Source organism: Centruroides vittatus, unplaced genomic scaffold (genome assembly GCF_030686945.1).
Source record: "Centruroides vittatus isolate TY-2023 unplaced genomic scaffold, ASM3068694v2 scaffold_386, whole genome shotgun sequence".
NCBI classification, from domain to species: domain Eukaryota; kingdom Metazoa; phylum Arthropoda; class Arachnida; order Scorpiones; family Buthidae; genus Centruroides; species Centruroides vittatus.
Genome location: NW_027122706.1, coordinates 2,322,998 through 2,340,515, shown reverse-complemented (window position 1 = coordinate 2,340,515; position 17,518 = coordinate 2,322,998). Strand labels below are relative to the sequence as shown.

The following is a 17,518-nucleotide window of genomic DNA, read 5'->3' as shown; positions in this document are numbered from 1 at the left end:
GTTTCGGTCAGTGGAGAGGAAATTTTTTCTAACAAGAGGTCCACTTAGGAGTGTTCTCCTTTCTCTTTCCGGGGTGAACCACGTGAATAAGGCTTCATCAAGCTTGTTAAACATTGAGTGCCTTGCTGTTTTTCAATTTTCAACTGATTTTTCTGAAGTAGAGGCACAAAAGTGCTTGATCTTTGTGTGGTTTTTTCCAGTTGGTTATTGTAGCCTTGCCCACTCCAAACTCTACTGCCAATTTTGTTGCACTTCTACCCTTGTCTAGCCTTTTCAAAATATCCAGCTTATCTTTCAACATACATTTTGTGTGATTCCGTTTTGTGGCCATCGTAGCAACAGACTAAATTAAACTAAAATAATGTAGAGTGAAGAGTACATACAACACCCACAATTAATTGTGCTAATTCACACAGTAGCATCAGTCATCTGATTGGAATCCTGGACTGTGTATTAAAAACAACATTTTTTACAGTTAAAATAATTTTAAGGTAAACAATGAAGGCAGGTTGACATTTCAAAATTACAAAACTTGTTTTTGTTAACTGTTTGTGCCTCCATTGAGTACAAGACTTGAAATAAAGGGTGGGGGCGATGATGTTGATGACGTTGGATCTGTATGAATAAAAGGAGGGTCATTAATGATGTTGGATCTATATAAAGATCTGCTTGCTTCTGCATTATTTTAATTACTTGGCTAATCTGAAAATCTGCTAATCCAAACAGGGTTTGGTCCCAATTAGTTTGGACTAGTGGGACTCTACTGTAATCATTATCCATATTTGATAGATGAGCGGTGTGAAATTTTGAATGTATAGAAACTTGTAAATGAGAAGACAGTACTTAAAATCAATAAACAACTTTTAATATTGAAAGCAAACATAAATGATATTTGATCTTTCCACCTGTTTTGCTTATTTAGATCTTGATGAATTTATTGTTTCACTTGCAGTGGTAGTTTCAAGGACAATGATATGAATAAAATACTGTATTTCATTGCAAAAAGAAATTCAATGACAATTGGTAATTTAAAATTTATTGATTCAAGTGCTTTTAAGATTTTGAAGGCCAAAAAAGCATGATATATCTGAATCTACGTATTACTATAACTGTATTAAATAATCTGATATTTATATTTATTTGATTGTATAAATACTGAACATTTCTTATTGTATTTAATAACATTTAATTATTCCTAATATTTTTTAGATAATTTCTTGTTTAAAATTTTATAATATACATAGTGTCCCAAATTAAACTTGACATTTTCCAGCTGGCTACAGCAAAACTATTCATCAGAAAGTCATGAAAGTTTGGGAATTTTTTCCAGAGCAAACAAAGCTTGTTTAAAAAAACCACTATTTTTTCTGTTTTATGACATATGAAAATTTGTACATATTTATATGTCATAAAATAGTTTATGAATATACAGTGGAACCTTGCTTAATGAGCACCTTGCACGAGTATTTCACGTAACGAGCAAAACAAATTGCTTCGCTTAACGAGCGATATTTCGCATAACAAGTGATGAGGAGAGGGGAAGTCCCGAATTCTGCGCTTGCGGCAATCCATCAGTTTGTGTTTAGCACTCGTTCTGCTAGCATCTTAGTGCCGCTTGTGATCACATATTTTTCCAAACTTGTGTTCACACATATTACTTATAAACATCAACAACCATAGCCCGTTATATAATAAACATGCCAAACGATATGCCAAATTCTTGGGCAATTAAATTTAATGACCGATTCCAAATTAAATTTTAGAAATGTCTGAATTAAAAATTAAATATTTATAATTATTAAAGTTAATATGAGATGGAAACATAACTGCCTACCTCTAGTCAAATTAATTCATTTCTAATATTTAATTATAGCCTATATTACATAAGCAGGCCTCGGAGTCACTCACTTTTCTCACTTGTACTCACTTTTCTGAAGTATCCTCACTTTTCTCACTTTTCAGGTCATTTTCTCACTTTTCTCACTTTTTTGGTCATTTTCACGTGCTTAATTAAGATGTGGGGCAAACCAAAAATAATTTTAAAGCCAAACGAATTGCCGAATTATCGGACTATCAGAATAGAATTTTTTAGAAGAAAATACGCGGCCCTGAGCAGACTCAAAATTGCAACTGCCCGCTCAGTGTCGTTAGGTTATAGAAAACAAAAATTTATTTAACGTATTTAAAAAAATCTTTTATGCACTTAAAAAATCCCTCTCATTACAAATTCAGAAGCCAGTGTTGAGTAAAGTTATGTACTCATGCCATATTTTCATTATTCGCCAAAATCTACCTTATCCGAATTGCATTTCCTTCTACAGAGTTTAAAAATAAGTATTCTAAGCATCCCTGCAGTTTTGGCTGTTTTCTAAGAAAATCACTAAAGTCCTTTTGCAGGGGAAAGCACATTACGCAGAGGGATTAATCTCTCAAGCTGACAACACTGCTGCCGCTTTTAAATTCAAAATATATAATTATTAAAATTAACACGAGATAGTAGCGTAACCTCCTACCACTAAAAAAGATTTCGTTTCTGACCATTTAGTTATCCTGGTTATAGCCCAATAATTTGGCAGATTATTTGGTTTTAATTAACAATCGGGTTATGGAGTTGTCGTTTACAAAAATATTTTTTTACTTGATTTATCTTTAAATAATTTCATAAACTTGAGTTTAATAAAATTACTTTAATGATTTCATAGCATATTGTTAACGTTAAATCACATCTACATCTTCCCATAAATGTATGTTTAAATTGACTACAAGTATAATTATTCCATATAGTAAGTGTTATTTTCATAAAATGTGTGATTACTTTGCTTGTGAAATATCCATTTTTTAATCTTCTCTTATGCCGATTATAATTGTGCATTAATTGAGAGACTAAAAAAGTAAACGAAAATGTAAATTCATATTTACATATAAAATTTACCAAATAAATTAAAATATTCGAAGTGTTGTAAAAAGTACAACACGTAATTGCTTGTGAGAAAGATTTTCACAGGCTTCCCAAAGGTTAACAACTTTGCAACGATGTTGGTTTTTATTCATCTGCAGGAAAAAGTTTTTTGTTATTTATGAAATCATTAATAAAATATTATTTTACTTATATTATTTGGAGTATATTTATTTCAGATTTATTATTTTATTTGGAAATCAATATTTACACATCTCGAAGCATTAAAAAATAAACAGTTTCTGATAATGATAAATATCCGAGAATAGCCAAATTAGTGAAATCAGCATCGAAAATCCCGTTCCCATGAATGAGAGGATCAATTTTATGCCGGGCACTTTCTCCTGATAGAGCATCAGTGTTGGAAAGAATGCTTAATTCACTTTTGATTGTTAAGGAGGGACTAAACATGTATGACCAAAGCCCACACCTTGTACCTATTGCAAAGGACGACTGAAATTAGCTTCCTCGGTGCATAGAAATTATCAAGAACGATTGGAAAATGAAAAGAAGTTAAAAGAATAAGAGAAACGGAAAAAAGAGCACAGAAATGTTTTGAAGAACAACAAAAGAAAGCTGTTCGTAACATGAAGATTATGGAACGGCAACTGAGTTTAAACCAGAAAAATGTAGAAGAAAATGAAATACATGCGACAGTCTAAGTTTTGTTAGAAGCAGCAAACAAAAAAACTGGAGAAGGCTATTAACAGCAAGAACATGAATGAAGTACAAGCAGCACGTGTGATGCTTATTAGTGTTAAGTGTTCAAAAGCAAGAGGAAGCGAAATAGAAGGAAGTTGATAACATGCAGAATAATCTTAATAAAAGAACATCATCTTTCATGACTGATTATTTACAGAAGCCAAAGACTTTTCAAGTATTCATGGTTTACTGGAAATACAGAAGCCACTGGTTATCGGGAAACAGAAAAAAAAAACGCGATATAACCGAGTAATAAAAATTCTGGGCTTTTACTAAACAGATTATACATGCTATGGAATCTCTGTTCTTTCATCAGCAAGTGTTTCTGATATAAAATAAGCTTAGTTTTTCAATCCTGAATTTTATTCGTAGGTTATATCGAATTAATTGACGTTTACGTAAACATCGAAACCATGAACGCCCATTTAGCATTGTTTCTTTAACAATGACATTGAAAGACAAATACTGTCGATATAAAAACAAAACATCAATTGCGATTTTATTATACAGTACTATATAAATCGCTTATTAGAAATTCGTGTAGTTTATATTTTTCAATAAAAATTATAAATGCTGTAATTGAAAATTTAAAAAAAATGAATATTGAATATATAATAGAACATCAAAACTTATAAAATTACAGAGTAAAAATTCTCTAAAAAGCAAAATGAAGTTACTACTGTATAAAAATTTTAGAAGTTTTCGTTCAGAATCAGAGAGATCTTTTCCTTACACGTTATGCGGTGAATTCGAAATTTCACACCTTTATGTGAATTGACGCAATACCGTTAATTCACATAAATGTATGAAATTTCGAATTCACAGAAACTTGTAAATGAGGAGACTGTACTTAAAACTAATAAATAAACAACTTTTATATCAAAAGGAAACAAATGACAATCGATCTATCCACCTGTTCTGCATATTTAGCTCTTTCTCGTATTTCGTTGCAAATAGAAATTCAGTGGTAATTGGTAATTTAAAATTAATTGACTCAAATGCTTTTAAAATTTAGGGGACCAAAAAAACGCGATATAACGAGTGGCTACTATATTACAGTATATACAGAAATTTTTAAAATGTGTTTAACCATAACAGAATAAAAAGAAATAACAATTTTTACTGCTGTTTTGCTGAGTTTTCCTTCTGTGTTTTCACTTTGTTTTGTCACTATTGCACTCACTTTTTATTCACTTTTTCTGTATTTCAACTCACTTTTCTCACTTTTTCAAAGGGGAAATAGCACTCCTAGGCCTGCATAAGCCAAGAATTTGGCATATTGTTTGGAGTGTTTATCAAACATATTAGCTGTAATTTTTTTTTTTTTTTTTTTTTTTTTTTTTGTTTTTGCAAATCGAATTCTTATTCCAGGATGGTTCATTCCGCGCTAGAAGAAAAGATGATGATGATTCACGGTCCTTGACAGTGTATACTGTACAATTCTTTTTTGAATAAACATTATACATAAAACATTTGAGCATTTTTTCGGTGTGGAACGCATTATCGTATTTTACATTAATTTCTATGGTAAAAATTGTTTCGCTTAACAAGTGTTTTGCATTACGAGTAAGACTCTGGAATGAATTATGTTTGTTAAGCGAGGTTCCACTGTATTTTAAAAAATCATAAAATTTATTAAAGATAAATTTAACAGATGTTTCCTTTCATAATTTTAGGTTTATGAAATTTTTAACACACCATTTATCAGTTTAAAATTATAGATTGGACTATAACAGGTAAAAATAAATTAAATATAACAATTATAATATAATTTTGAATTTTAAAATTTGTTTAAACAAGTTACTTTGCCTTATCTTTCATCACACATTTAAAAGCAAAAATAGTTTTACATAATGGAAAATGTTTTAGCAGGAAAAGCTGTTTGATTACATAAATTAAATAATTAAAAATTATAATAGTATTATCATTAAATTTCATTTATGTTTTCATTACACTCCAAATCTGAAATGATGATAAAGTTCTAAAAATCGTTTTATGAATATTAATCAATACAAGAAATCATCTGGTTAAATGATTCTGCAATATATTATAATTGTGGAAATATTGAATGACATTAATATAGTAGTTTTTCTTAGGAAGTACACTATTTTTAAGTGAATATTGTAATTGATTAAAATATATACAAATTTTTATTTTTTAGATGATAATGTATTAGTTGAAGGAGCAAAGGGTAAACCACCTACAAAAGAATATAAGGTATATTTAATCTTTTCATTCTTTATTGTTAAATTAAAATCTATCTAAAATATTAAATATTCAATATCATTTTGTTTCAGAAAGCATTTTATTTGGCAACTTTAAAATTTGCAAAAAAAGTATATTACATAAAACATTGTAAATGGAAATATTACAATCAATCAAGTAGCATCCATTGTATAAACTGTAATATATAAGCAATATATCTATCCAAAAATAAGGAAAATGTGACCGACATTAAAACAAAATATGTTTTATCCTGGATGAAATCTGAATCTAGGTCTTTTAGTAATATGTAACAGATTTTCTATTTATATTATAAGAAATGATTAAAAATGAACTATTTTTAGAATAAGATTAAGAGTTCAGTAGAAGAAAAATTAGCTCTGACCTGGAAATCAGGACATTTAGTATTATATTAAAGAATGTGGAATCAGATTCCACATAGAGTACGTACTTTTTTCTGTTTAATCCGTTTTCTCTTGTGGAACATATCATTTATACAGTACTTTATTTATATTTGTTTATTAATAGTATAAGCTATTCAGTTCTATATAGAAACATTGAAATATTTTATTTTATTGCATTGGTTCCTCAGTTAACAACTTTAATTTGTTTCATGAAACCCATTATTTATAAACTTTAATTAATTAATTGAATCTGGGATTGAGGATATAAGAGTATGTCTTAATTATATGAAACTATTATGGTTTCACTTTCCTTGGATATACCGTATTTTACGGACTATAAGACGCACCTTAATTTTTAAGCAATTTTTTAAAAAAATACCTATAAGATGCTACGGACTATAAGATGCACCTGAATTTTGGAGGCAATTTTTCGAAGAAAAAAGTGCATCTTATAGTTCGTAAAATACGGTATATTGTTTGTATATTAGGGTGTATACATTGGGTGTTTCTTGTTTGTAATATTTTCATTTACAATATTATATATTTTTATATGCTTTTTATTAACTTACTTTGTTTGTCTATCCAACTATTTGTCTGCTGCTGTCTGTCCAGATAAAATAACTTAATTTTTACCCACTTTCCAATTTCTGATTTAGTTGAAACTTTGCATACATACAGTATACATTTCTGATGACAATACATCTTTTAGAGTTTGTGAAGAATTTTAGCAATTAGCAAAAAATTACAGAAAAATTAAAATTTGTAACAGTCTGATAACAGATAGTGCTACATGTAGGGCAAACCTTATCCCCTTTATAGTCATACTTCCTCTTTAGTTTTCTGCTAGTTATAACAGGTCCTGTAAACACCGCCACTTTTTCCATGCTACTCTATCCTGCACTCTTATCGTTAGTTCCTTATTACTACCTTCTTTTAAGTCATTCACCATTTTAATTCTCCTTCTCCCTCATTTCTTTCTGCCTGCAACATTCCTTTCATAACATCATTCCATAAGCCTTCCTCTAAAATTATGTGTCCTATCCAATAAGCTATTTGCTACTTTATTGTCTGTAATATGCTCCTTTTTTTCACCCACTCTTCTTAGGACTTCCTCATTTCTCACCTTATTGCTTCCTCTGACTTTCTCTATTCTTCTCCACATTCACATCTTTAGGGCCTCTATTCTTCTAATGTTGTCTTGTTTCAAGGTCCAAGTTTCATCACTATAGAGGAAAACACTCCAGATGTAGCATTTGGCCAGCCTTTTTCTCAATTCTAATTTCAGAGGCCCACACAAAACTGTTTTCATTTTGCTAAATGCCACCTTCAGCATACCAATTTTCCTCTTGATTTCTTTTCCATTTTTGCACTCAGAGTCAAGCCAAGCTTCCAGGTATCTAAACTCATTTACTGTTTTACTTTGTCACCATTTATATGGATGCTGACCTTTCTTTCCTTTTCTCTGATTCATAGCACTTTGGTTTTGTTAACATTAACTTTCATTTTGAAGGCTGCACATCCCCTCTCCACTCCACTCAGGATCTTTTTCATTTTACCCTCACTCTCTGCTAGAAATGCCATATCATCAGCATACCTTAGACATTGAATCTGCTTTTCCCTGATTTTAATGCCTTCCCCTTCGTCTTGATATTCCATAATCATCTCTTTCAGGTATATGTTAACAAGAAGCAGTGGTAGGTAACATCCCTGCCTAACATCCTTTTCAATCTTGATTTCCTTACTGTATTGACCATCTACTTTAATACCAAACTTCTACAAATATTGGATAGCAGTAGTTAATCTCCTGTCCTTCCAATCTACTTGTTTCTTTCTCAAAATATCCATTACCCTTCTCTAGTCATACTATCTACATAGAATCATGTAACTCAATTTTTCAGCCACTTCCCTATTAAATGCTAAAACAAGATTTTTGATAATTTAGTGTTACATATATAAAACTAAAAGGTAGAAAATAAAAAAATAAAAGAAAAGTTTTAAAGAAATGCTATTTATTTTATGTAATTGTACTAAAAAATAAAACAATTTTTTTGGCTTTCATAGTATTCTTAGTATTATGCAACCAAAAATAAAAGTGTGTGGCATTCATGTTTAGAAATATTATTAGTTATACTTTCTATCAATTTTTATGGACTTTTCATGAGTACTGCAAGAATACTATGAAAGCCAAAGAAAATTTATTTTTTATTTTTTAGTGCATTGATGTGAATTTATATTTCATTATATAAAAATTGTCTATATATTGTTTTAATTAAATTTGTTAAAATCAATGCAAATGTTTATATATTATTTAGGTAAGTGCTACATATTCTGATGGTTATAGAGCCATAGCTGTATGCCCAATTAAAGGACCTAGAGCTGTAGACAAAGCAGAAAAATCTGCAGAAGCTGTATTAAAAAGGTTTCTTGATTTAAATTTTTTTCATTTGCTTTATAATATTTGATTTCTTTAAAAATTTTTATATAACTTAAATTTTTATAGATGTAACAAAATATTTGATTACATGCAATTGGGAAATTTTAGAAGAGTTTACATGGAAATTTTAGGTTCTGAACAGAGTTATGGAAGGAAAGCTATATCAAAAGAAAAGGTAATATCTCAGCACATTTAAAATAACTAGCTTATTTTTTTTCCATGTTTACATTTATAATTCATTACAGTGATATTACTATTTTTTGTAAATACATTAGACAATAACAACCAAAATGTTTCTGTAAATTTTTTTTTACAAGAAAAACATTATATCTGCCAGCTGATATTTTTTCTTTTACAGAGAAAAGTACCTGGCAGACATAATATGACCTTCAGCTTTATATAATTTTTGACTAAAATTAAATATTAAATTATTTTCCCATATTTGTAGTTTCCTTATTTTAAAAAGTATCTACTATATACAGTTGACTCCACATAAGTTGTCACCCGGATAACTTGACACCATCGGTTAAGTAGTCAGTTTCTGTGGTCCCGGCCGACTTACATAGGCATTAATGTTAAAAAACTCCGGTTTACTCGACACCATTTAACTCGTCACCACTGGATAAGTCGACATACTTTTGCTGTCCCATACTCTGATAAGTTGTCACCCCCTCTTGAAAAAATGAATTCACTCCGCACGTGTGGTGTGAACTCATTTTTTTCAGGAGGGAGTCGATTTATTTATTAATAATTGATTTATTAATATATAATTAATATATTTAATATATTAATATTACTAATATATACATACATATTAATAAAAATGACTTAACACTTTATGTATAAAATAATAACAGATAAACAAAAAGAAAATATACAATCTACATCAACATCACACCAGAATCCAATTTTTTATTTTCTTACGCTAGAGGCATTAAGAATCCTTAGACATTACTTGCCAACAATTGACAATTGTGAAGATGATGTTTTAAAGATGTTCGTGATCGTTGAAAAAGAAAGTCGAGACAGTTAAGTGCTCAAAACAAACAACACTAAATGAATTTTTCAGTTTTTCATCTACAGTGTAATTGTAAATGGAGGACACAATGTATTGTAAGTCTATACTACTGTATAATGCACTACTGTATTTTCCTAATTGTAGTTTTGTGGTTTTTTTTCCAACTTTGCTTTAGTCATCACATCGGATAACTTGACACATTTCCACTTCCCCTTGGGGTGTCGACTTATGTGGAGTCGACTGTGTATTTTAAAATGTATATGGTCATAATATAGTATTTAATGAATCAGATGATTGTATATAATCTACATACTTTTAATTATTGTTTACATTAATTTTTATTCAATATATTAAACATATTGCATGATATCAAAGTTTATTCTATATTTAAAACTGTTTAATCAAAACATTTTTTATACTTTATTAAATGAATGAGAGAAGGCTATGCTATCTTCAAAAATTGTTTAAATAGGAGAAATGCCTATAGAATGGTTTTGCTCTAGAATTTCTAAATAGTAGTCTCAAGTTTGTTTACCAATTAAATTTTTGCTTTTTTTTATGTTTATTTAAATTGTTAAGAATTTAAATCATTTTGTAAATAACGAGTTAATTAATTAAGTTTAATAGACTGATTTCCACTATAATTCCACTATAATATTATTTGCAATAATATACAATGGAACTCTGCCTTATGCATACTTGTCACGTGCAATTTCAGGTTTATGCTATTTTTAGATTTAGATTTAGATAGTAGCTGGGCCTCACTCATAGGTATAGCCCGGTTATAGACGAAATTGAAAGAAGAAAAAGGTGATGTAACAAGAAGTTAGAATGAAGGAGAAAAACAGAAGGATAGGATAGGTGGGAAAGTAGAACCATAGGGTCATGGGACCCACGGGCGCCCTGCATCGCATTTATTAATAAAATGACAAACAAAGTACAAAAATTGACAGAACTGTGAAACAAACAGAAATCATACAAAATTGGGTGGCGCAACAATAGGTAACCAAATTACAGAGTAAACAAGAAATACATATAGAAACAAACACATAAAACGTTCAGAATTACAATAGTTAGTTAATTGACGAATACAAAACGGTGTGGACGTGCGACAATTTGTAAACAGGAGTTACAAAATAACTGATATTACATAAAAATAAGACAGAGATAACATTTCGGGTTTACAGAACTACTAATAGTGACGAAACAGTCCTGTAAAACCAGCACGCAGGAACAATACATTAATTGGTGGTAAAGACATAAGACAGGAGCCTACTTGAAAATGGCTAGACAAATATATGGGAGAAAAGCTTGAGCACATAGCTGAACATACAGCAGCAGATACTGGCACGAGGAAAATGTATATAACAATAAGGAGGACACACAATAATTACATAGCTGGAAAACAGGCAATCATCAAGGTTTGCGCTTATGTAGTGGGCAAATAGTTGAACCTCTTTGCCATTTCTGCACGAACACGCTTTAGTGTTGGGCAGTCCTTGCTCATGCAGTTGTGGTTTTGCTGTGTCTGTTTTTGCTTCTTACAGTTTATACATGTTGGTGTATCTTTTCTCCTTTTGCACTCTTTATGTAGATGGTGACCACCACAGTGGCTGCAGGTACTCTCTTTCTCACTACATGTGCTGGCTTTATGTCCGAACGCTAAACACTTGAAACATCGTATGACTGGCAAAAAGTCATACACCGGGCATCTATTCCATAATATATTTACACATTTCTCTCTTAGGAGAATATTTCTAATGTCGGCAGTTACTTCTATAATCCATGACTCTAATTCATTGCTTTTCTGTCTAACAGGAAATTTGATGTTGGCTCTTTCTTGGAATTCCTTCCTTGTGTAATGCACTTGTAAACATGTGTTCTGCTTGTAAATAATATTGGTTAGTTTTTCTCTGTCTATGTCCTTTGGGACAGAGGCAACTTTAATTAGTGGAGGTCTCTTTTCTGCGAGTCTTGCGCCTATCTCCTTAAGCTCTGAGATGGCAACATCAAGCTTGTTGGCATCATCTAGGCTCGTGCAGTCTACCGCAATGCCGCCCTTGCCAATTTTTCTAATTCTCCGGACCCCAATTCCTAGTTTATGCGAGGTTTATGCTATTGGAAATCCAAACGAAAAATCAAAAATACCTAAAGTAAAACTTTCTAATTATGCAATAAATTCTTGTCATTATTTAAGGTGATGAAATCTTGCAGCATCTTACTCATTCTCATTCTGAAAAAGCCTTACTGTGACTCATTTGTTTTGCACTAAACACTGGGACTCACATCAATCTTTGTCTGGAGTTCTTGCTTTTAACATGTTGTATCTGTATGCTTCGCTTTACTTTGTTTGTGCTAATTACTTTGCAAACATGGCTCCAAACACAAGGCTAGTGATGCTGATTACTGTGATAAGCTAAATAAAAACCATAAAATGCCTACTTTAGATGAAAAAATTTCAGATTTAGTGAGGAAAAAAGTCTACTTCTAAAAATTTTTTAAAGTTTTTTTTTATTTATGTCAGCATGCTATTTATTGCTGATATAGTGTTTATTTGCCTAATTTATAAAAAGAAAGATGTGATAGGTGTATTCGTACAGAATATGCTTAATAATTAATAGGGAGTAGGGTTTGTTATTTTACATGAATTTCCATCTATAAGAGGGATCTTGGAATGTATTGATCACATGTGATGAGGCCCTATTTTGAATATACAGGGTGTCCACATAAGTTTGTACAACATTTAGAAAATTCATAAGTCATAAACGTTGTCACCTACAATGGTGTGAAGTACATTAATAGAAAGAAGAGGAATGAAAATTTGTTTCTACATCTCAGTGCTCAGTGTGACTACCACTTGTCACATAGTAAATGTCAAGTCAGTAGTCAAAAATTCTGTCCACATACATTCCAGCACATTAGGAGTAATGTCATTGTTACAATATGTACTGGTGGCGACACCAGCGGCCAACAAGAGCATTGGTCGTCAGTTGTCTATCATATAACCTACCGTGAGTGTGTCCACTTGTAATGTATTTGATAGTTTTAATAAATAGTTCGTAAACATTACTAGTCTTAAATACAACCAAGATCCAACATTATAACAGTCATTAATTGCAGCTGTGATACAATGTCAAAATTCTGGAATGTTTGAAGATGGTACATATATGTAATCCTTAACATATCCTCACAGAAAAAGTTAGTGTTACATCTGATGACCATGCAGGCCATTGAAATAAAGCATTGTCATTTCTTCCAGTGTGGTAATGAGTTGGTATCTCATCTTTTGAAAGATGTTTTCCTGTAGTTGGGGAAGGAGCCACTGCTGCACCATGTTCAAATAGGACAGAATAAAACAGACAGAAACCATTTATCTCATCTCACACTTTTCTCTTAGAAGCTGAACAAAAAAATCTGGATTTTGGTTGAGTCATGTACAGTCAAACCTGTTTTTATGCGGGGGATAGGGACCGCATTAAAAAAAACGCATAAAAAAAAATCTCACGAAACTTCACGAATGGCTGTAAATAATAGTTTTCGCGACACAATTAAAAAATATTTTTTTTATGCGGTCAATAGGGACCGCATAAAAAAGTCTCACATAGAAAATAACTCAAAACCGTACGAAATAGAATTTATTGACAACAGATGTCAGCACTTGACTGCATCGTCTGGTCTATCGTCTGTTTTACATATTTTTGTCCAGGTGGTGTTTTGTTGACTTAAAAAGTAAATTATTTCATTTTTCGCATGTTCATGCAATAATATTACTATAATAAGTGCATTTATGCTATAATAAGTTTATTTAGCTATAATAAGTCAACGTAAGACATGACGAATCGCACGAGACTAGTCGCCAACTATACCGCACAAATTAAAAATTCGCATTAAAAAAATCACACAAATAAAAATCGCACATAAAAAGAGCGCATAAAAACAGGTTTGACTGTATATGCTCCATTGTTTAATGAGGGCTATCAGTTTTGACAAATTCAATAACAGAACACATTCTCTTGCCATATCTGTATCATTTTGAGAAAAACTTGCTACCTGATAGTAAATGCTGCAACTAATTGTCATGGTCAACGAATAAAAATGATTTTCATTTCTTTTTTCTATTAACATATTTCACATCATTGTAGGTGACATAGTTTACAAATTTTCTAAATGTAAAAACTTACGAGGACACACTGTATGTATACCAATTTACCACTTTTCATTCAGTTTTGTGTAGAAATGTATTTCAATATTGTATAGATTGTTAATTATTTTTACTTTAAAATATTTATTTTTAATTTTTTTTTAAATTCAAAACATAGGCTCCTCGTGAAGTAGTTATGTGGGTTGGAGTACATCATGACAATAAATTAGCATTACAACTTTTTGCAAGAGAATTAGCATCTTCTGCTACAGGAGGAGGTAATTTATTTACTGATGTATAGCTAGTTATAAAATATGACATATTACAAAAAAGCAAATTATTTTCATTATCAGGAATTGTATATAATGAATATAAACATAGAATCTCAGCTAAAATTTGTAATTGAGCTGAAGTTTATCAATTAAATTTTTTTTTTATTGCTTTAACAGAATCAAAAAAGTTACTCTGCATTGATTTACGTATTGTTCAATCAGCTTTGACTTGCAAATTTTTTCATAAAGTATAAGTATATATAAATTTTCAGATATATTTGTAATAAATTTTTAAATTATATTTTATTGATTAAATTTTGAATTAATTACTTCTGATAAATTCAAAATTTAATCAACTTATCTATGATTATCTAAAGAACAGTGGTATTGTTACAAGCTTTGAATCTTGAAACATTAAAGTACTTTTATGCCTTCACAATCAATAGAGAACTGTATCAATAATTGTCATTATAAATCTGTTTTAGGTTTGATATGTTGAGAAAAATGTAAATATAAACTTTTCTAATAAACCAAACGATTGCCAGATTTTCAGGTTAATTTTCTGTTACTATTAATGATTAAATATTACACAATTTTGTACTAGAAGTAGATGTTAGGCATCATCTGTTATTAAATTTAATAATTGTAATTAAATTAATGTATATTAAATAATTTAGAATATTCCAGAAGAAAAGAATTGGCCCAGAGTGAAACTCAAACCTGCAACTCCTGCTTTTCAAAGTTTTTTGATCAAGCATATCAGTGCATTTATCAATAATAGCTTTTAAATGTAGATTCAAATATGTTTGTATGTATAGGAACTTTAGTAAATATTACTTTCAGAAAAAAATTTTTCCTGAAAGCAATGTTTATAAGGTTTTTATTTATGTAGAATATAAGAATAGCATCAGTCTAATCTAATATATATATGTTTTCAAAATGGAATGAATTATTTTATTTTTTTTTAGAATCTCAAAATCTAATAAACATTAAAATTTCAGTCTTGTAATAAAGCTTTAACATCATATGTCTCACAAATGTTTTATTAATACTCATTAAATGTTAATAACATTATGATGGTGTTTTGATTAATGTTAATAATGTGTTATTGATTTGATTATTGAGTTTATTTTTCCTTAAATTCGTGCTATCTTCCATCCTATTCAAATGCTGTTGATTATAAGTAATAAAAATTGTTAAAGTTCAGCTCATTAAAAGTCATCTAAACATGTTTTATATAGCTCAAAGTTTTATTTAGAAAAACTTTGAGCTTTCAAATTTAGCTTTAACTAAAAACAAAAAAATTTAATTCAGCAAAATTGTATCAGAAATGTAAGGCCGCCGACTTCCAGGGGAAAACAGTTAATCACGCGTCAGGAAAACCTAGGGTCGAAAACGTATGTGGGTGGTGGGGTAGGAGACAAAGATGACAAGTGTCTTACACAAAACCGTTTATTCTAACTACTAAGTTAACTTACATATTATTGGTACAAATTGCGATCTAGATCGACTCTTGTGGTGATAGAGATCTCCGGTTGTCAGTAGTCGAATGCAGTCCGTCTTCCGAAAACGCGTGCCCGGGGCTGGGATGACGAACTGTCTATTGTACTGGACGTGTGGCCTGGACGGGGGTCACCAGCTGGCGGACGTAGGTTCTGGCGTCTATGAGGTAACACTGGTCCAGAGGAGAACTGCCGCACTTCTTCCAAGAACGACGGAAGGAGGGTCCACACCTTTGACCTTGCGACTCGGGAGTTTTATAGGAGTTTCCCCCCTGAATTTCACCCTTTTGATTGGTTCTATTCTTCCTCTCCCTTACCCCAATTGGTCATTTCTTTTGTTTCTATGCGACCGGAGACCGATCTGGGTCGGGAGAGTTCCGAGAGGTGTTGACGGAGTCTTTGAAGTTCATGCTCGTATATTCTGCCGTTATGGCCCTCTCTTTGACGTTTTTGACCTCACGCGGTCCGCCAGATGCTTCGGTGGCCATTTACCCCCCTCTGTTTCCCGTTTCCGACACTCGTACACGAGCACCTGGACAAAGCTCCCTCTCTCTCGGTTGACATCCCCTCGGTCGTTCATTATCGTGTCGCGTTTGTTTTAGGATAAGTTTGGGAGAGTTTCTCTCGTGTCTGGTTTACATCACCAACATGTGTTCCTGACACGATTTGACTCTCGAAACCTCCCGACTTCAGAACTTTATAATTATTCACCATTTTTATGCGTTTTTGCGATCCCTACAGAAAGTTTATGTATTATTATTTTCTAACATGGTCTTCTAGAGGATTTGTAAAACAGTAACAAATGTTGTTGCTACTTGCTGACATTTAGAAGATATATTGGCTCTTCTAATTTTTCTTTTTAATTTAATAATTTATATTTTATTTGCGTTATGTATTCATTTTGTTTTGTTTATTATGAATCTTATTTAATTTTTAATTTTAAAAATTTAAAATATATTTAAACTTCTGTCCTATTTGTGATATTCTTCAAAAGAATACTGTTTAAATTTTATTTTCAAATAATTATTTATTTAAAAATACTACTTGTTTCTGTTTCTTGTGCTTGATGGAATTTCTCTTGTGTGAATTAATTCAAACAATAACTTTATTTTTTATATATATAAGTTACCTGTATGTGTAACATTTCATAAAATATTTTGTTTTATTGAATTAAAATAAAATTTAGAAGAAAATTCTAAATCTTTTAATATTGGAATATAATTTCTTTTTTGTATAAAAACAATGTTTTAAAATAATTAGTATAATATTTATATCCATTAATCAATAACTGGCATTTTTTGATATAAGATATTTTCAGCTCCAGGAATGACAAATTTAGTTGGAGGAAGACCAAAGCCGTAGGTTGACTAGATTTTCACTTTAAAAAATTTTTTAAATATCATTTACATTTATTTTAATATAATAATTTAACAATTAGTTATAAATTCATATACATATAAAATCTTTCTAAAATAATATATTAGTTTGTCATAAAATGGAATCAGTGATAGGTGAACAAAATAGTTTTCAAAAATTGTGTAACTATGATATGAAATTTTAAATTGATTATTTATGTAGCTTTGAAAATAATGAAAATCTGATTATTATTATTTATTAGCATTCTGGATATAAACCTTTAATGTAAGGAGACAATTATAAGAAGTATTACAGCAAATAATAATATAGAATAAGTTACAAAAAACCTTAACAGTAATAATATAAACATATAAATTGCAATAAATATGCTATGATTTATTAAGCAATTAAAAATCAGATTTGCAGTTATAAATATAAAGTATTAAACATTAACTTTGTGAGAACTATCCAAAGTATATAATAGAAATTAATGATTAAGTACAAAAGTTC

The 17,518-nt window shown here is 30.4% G+C and overlaps 1 protein-coding gene across 2 annotated transcripts in view; it reads left to right on the top strand.

The window, feature by feature from the left end:
- The window catches only part of LOC136988719 (uncharacterized), an 86,801-nt gene that overhangs the window by 52,662 nt on the left and 16,621 nt on the right, over positions 1-17,518 (top strand). For both annotated transcript variants that reach the window (XM_067286673.1, XM_067286674.1), the window contains exons 9-13: positions 5,820-5,875; positions 8,598-8,704; positions 8,786-8,894; positions 14,057-14,156; positions 16,971-17,010. In XM_067286673.1, the coding sequence (XP_067142774.1) occupies positions 5,820-5,875; positions 8,598-8,704; positions 8,786-8,894; positions 14,057-14,156; positions 16,971-17,010 (412 nt within the window). The remainder of the gene's footprint in view (positions 1-5,819; positions 5,876-8,597; positions 8,705-8,785; positions 8,895-14,056; positions 14,157-16,970; positions 17,011-17,518) is intronic.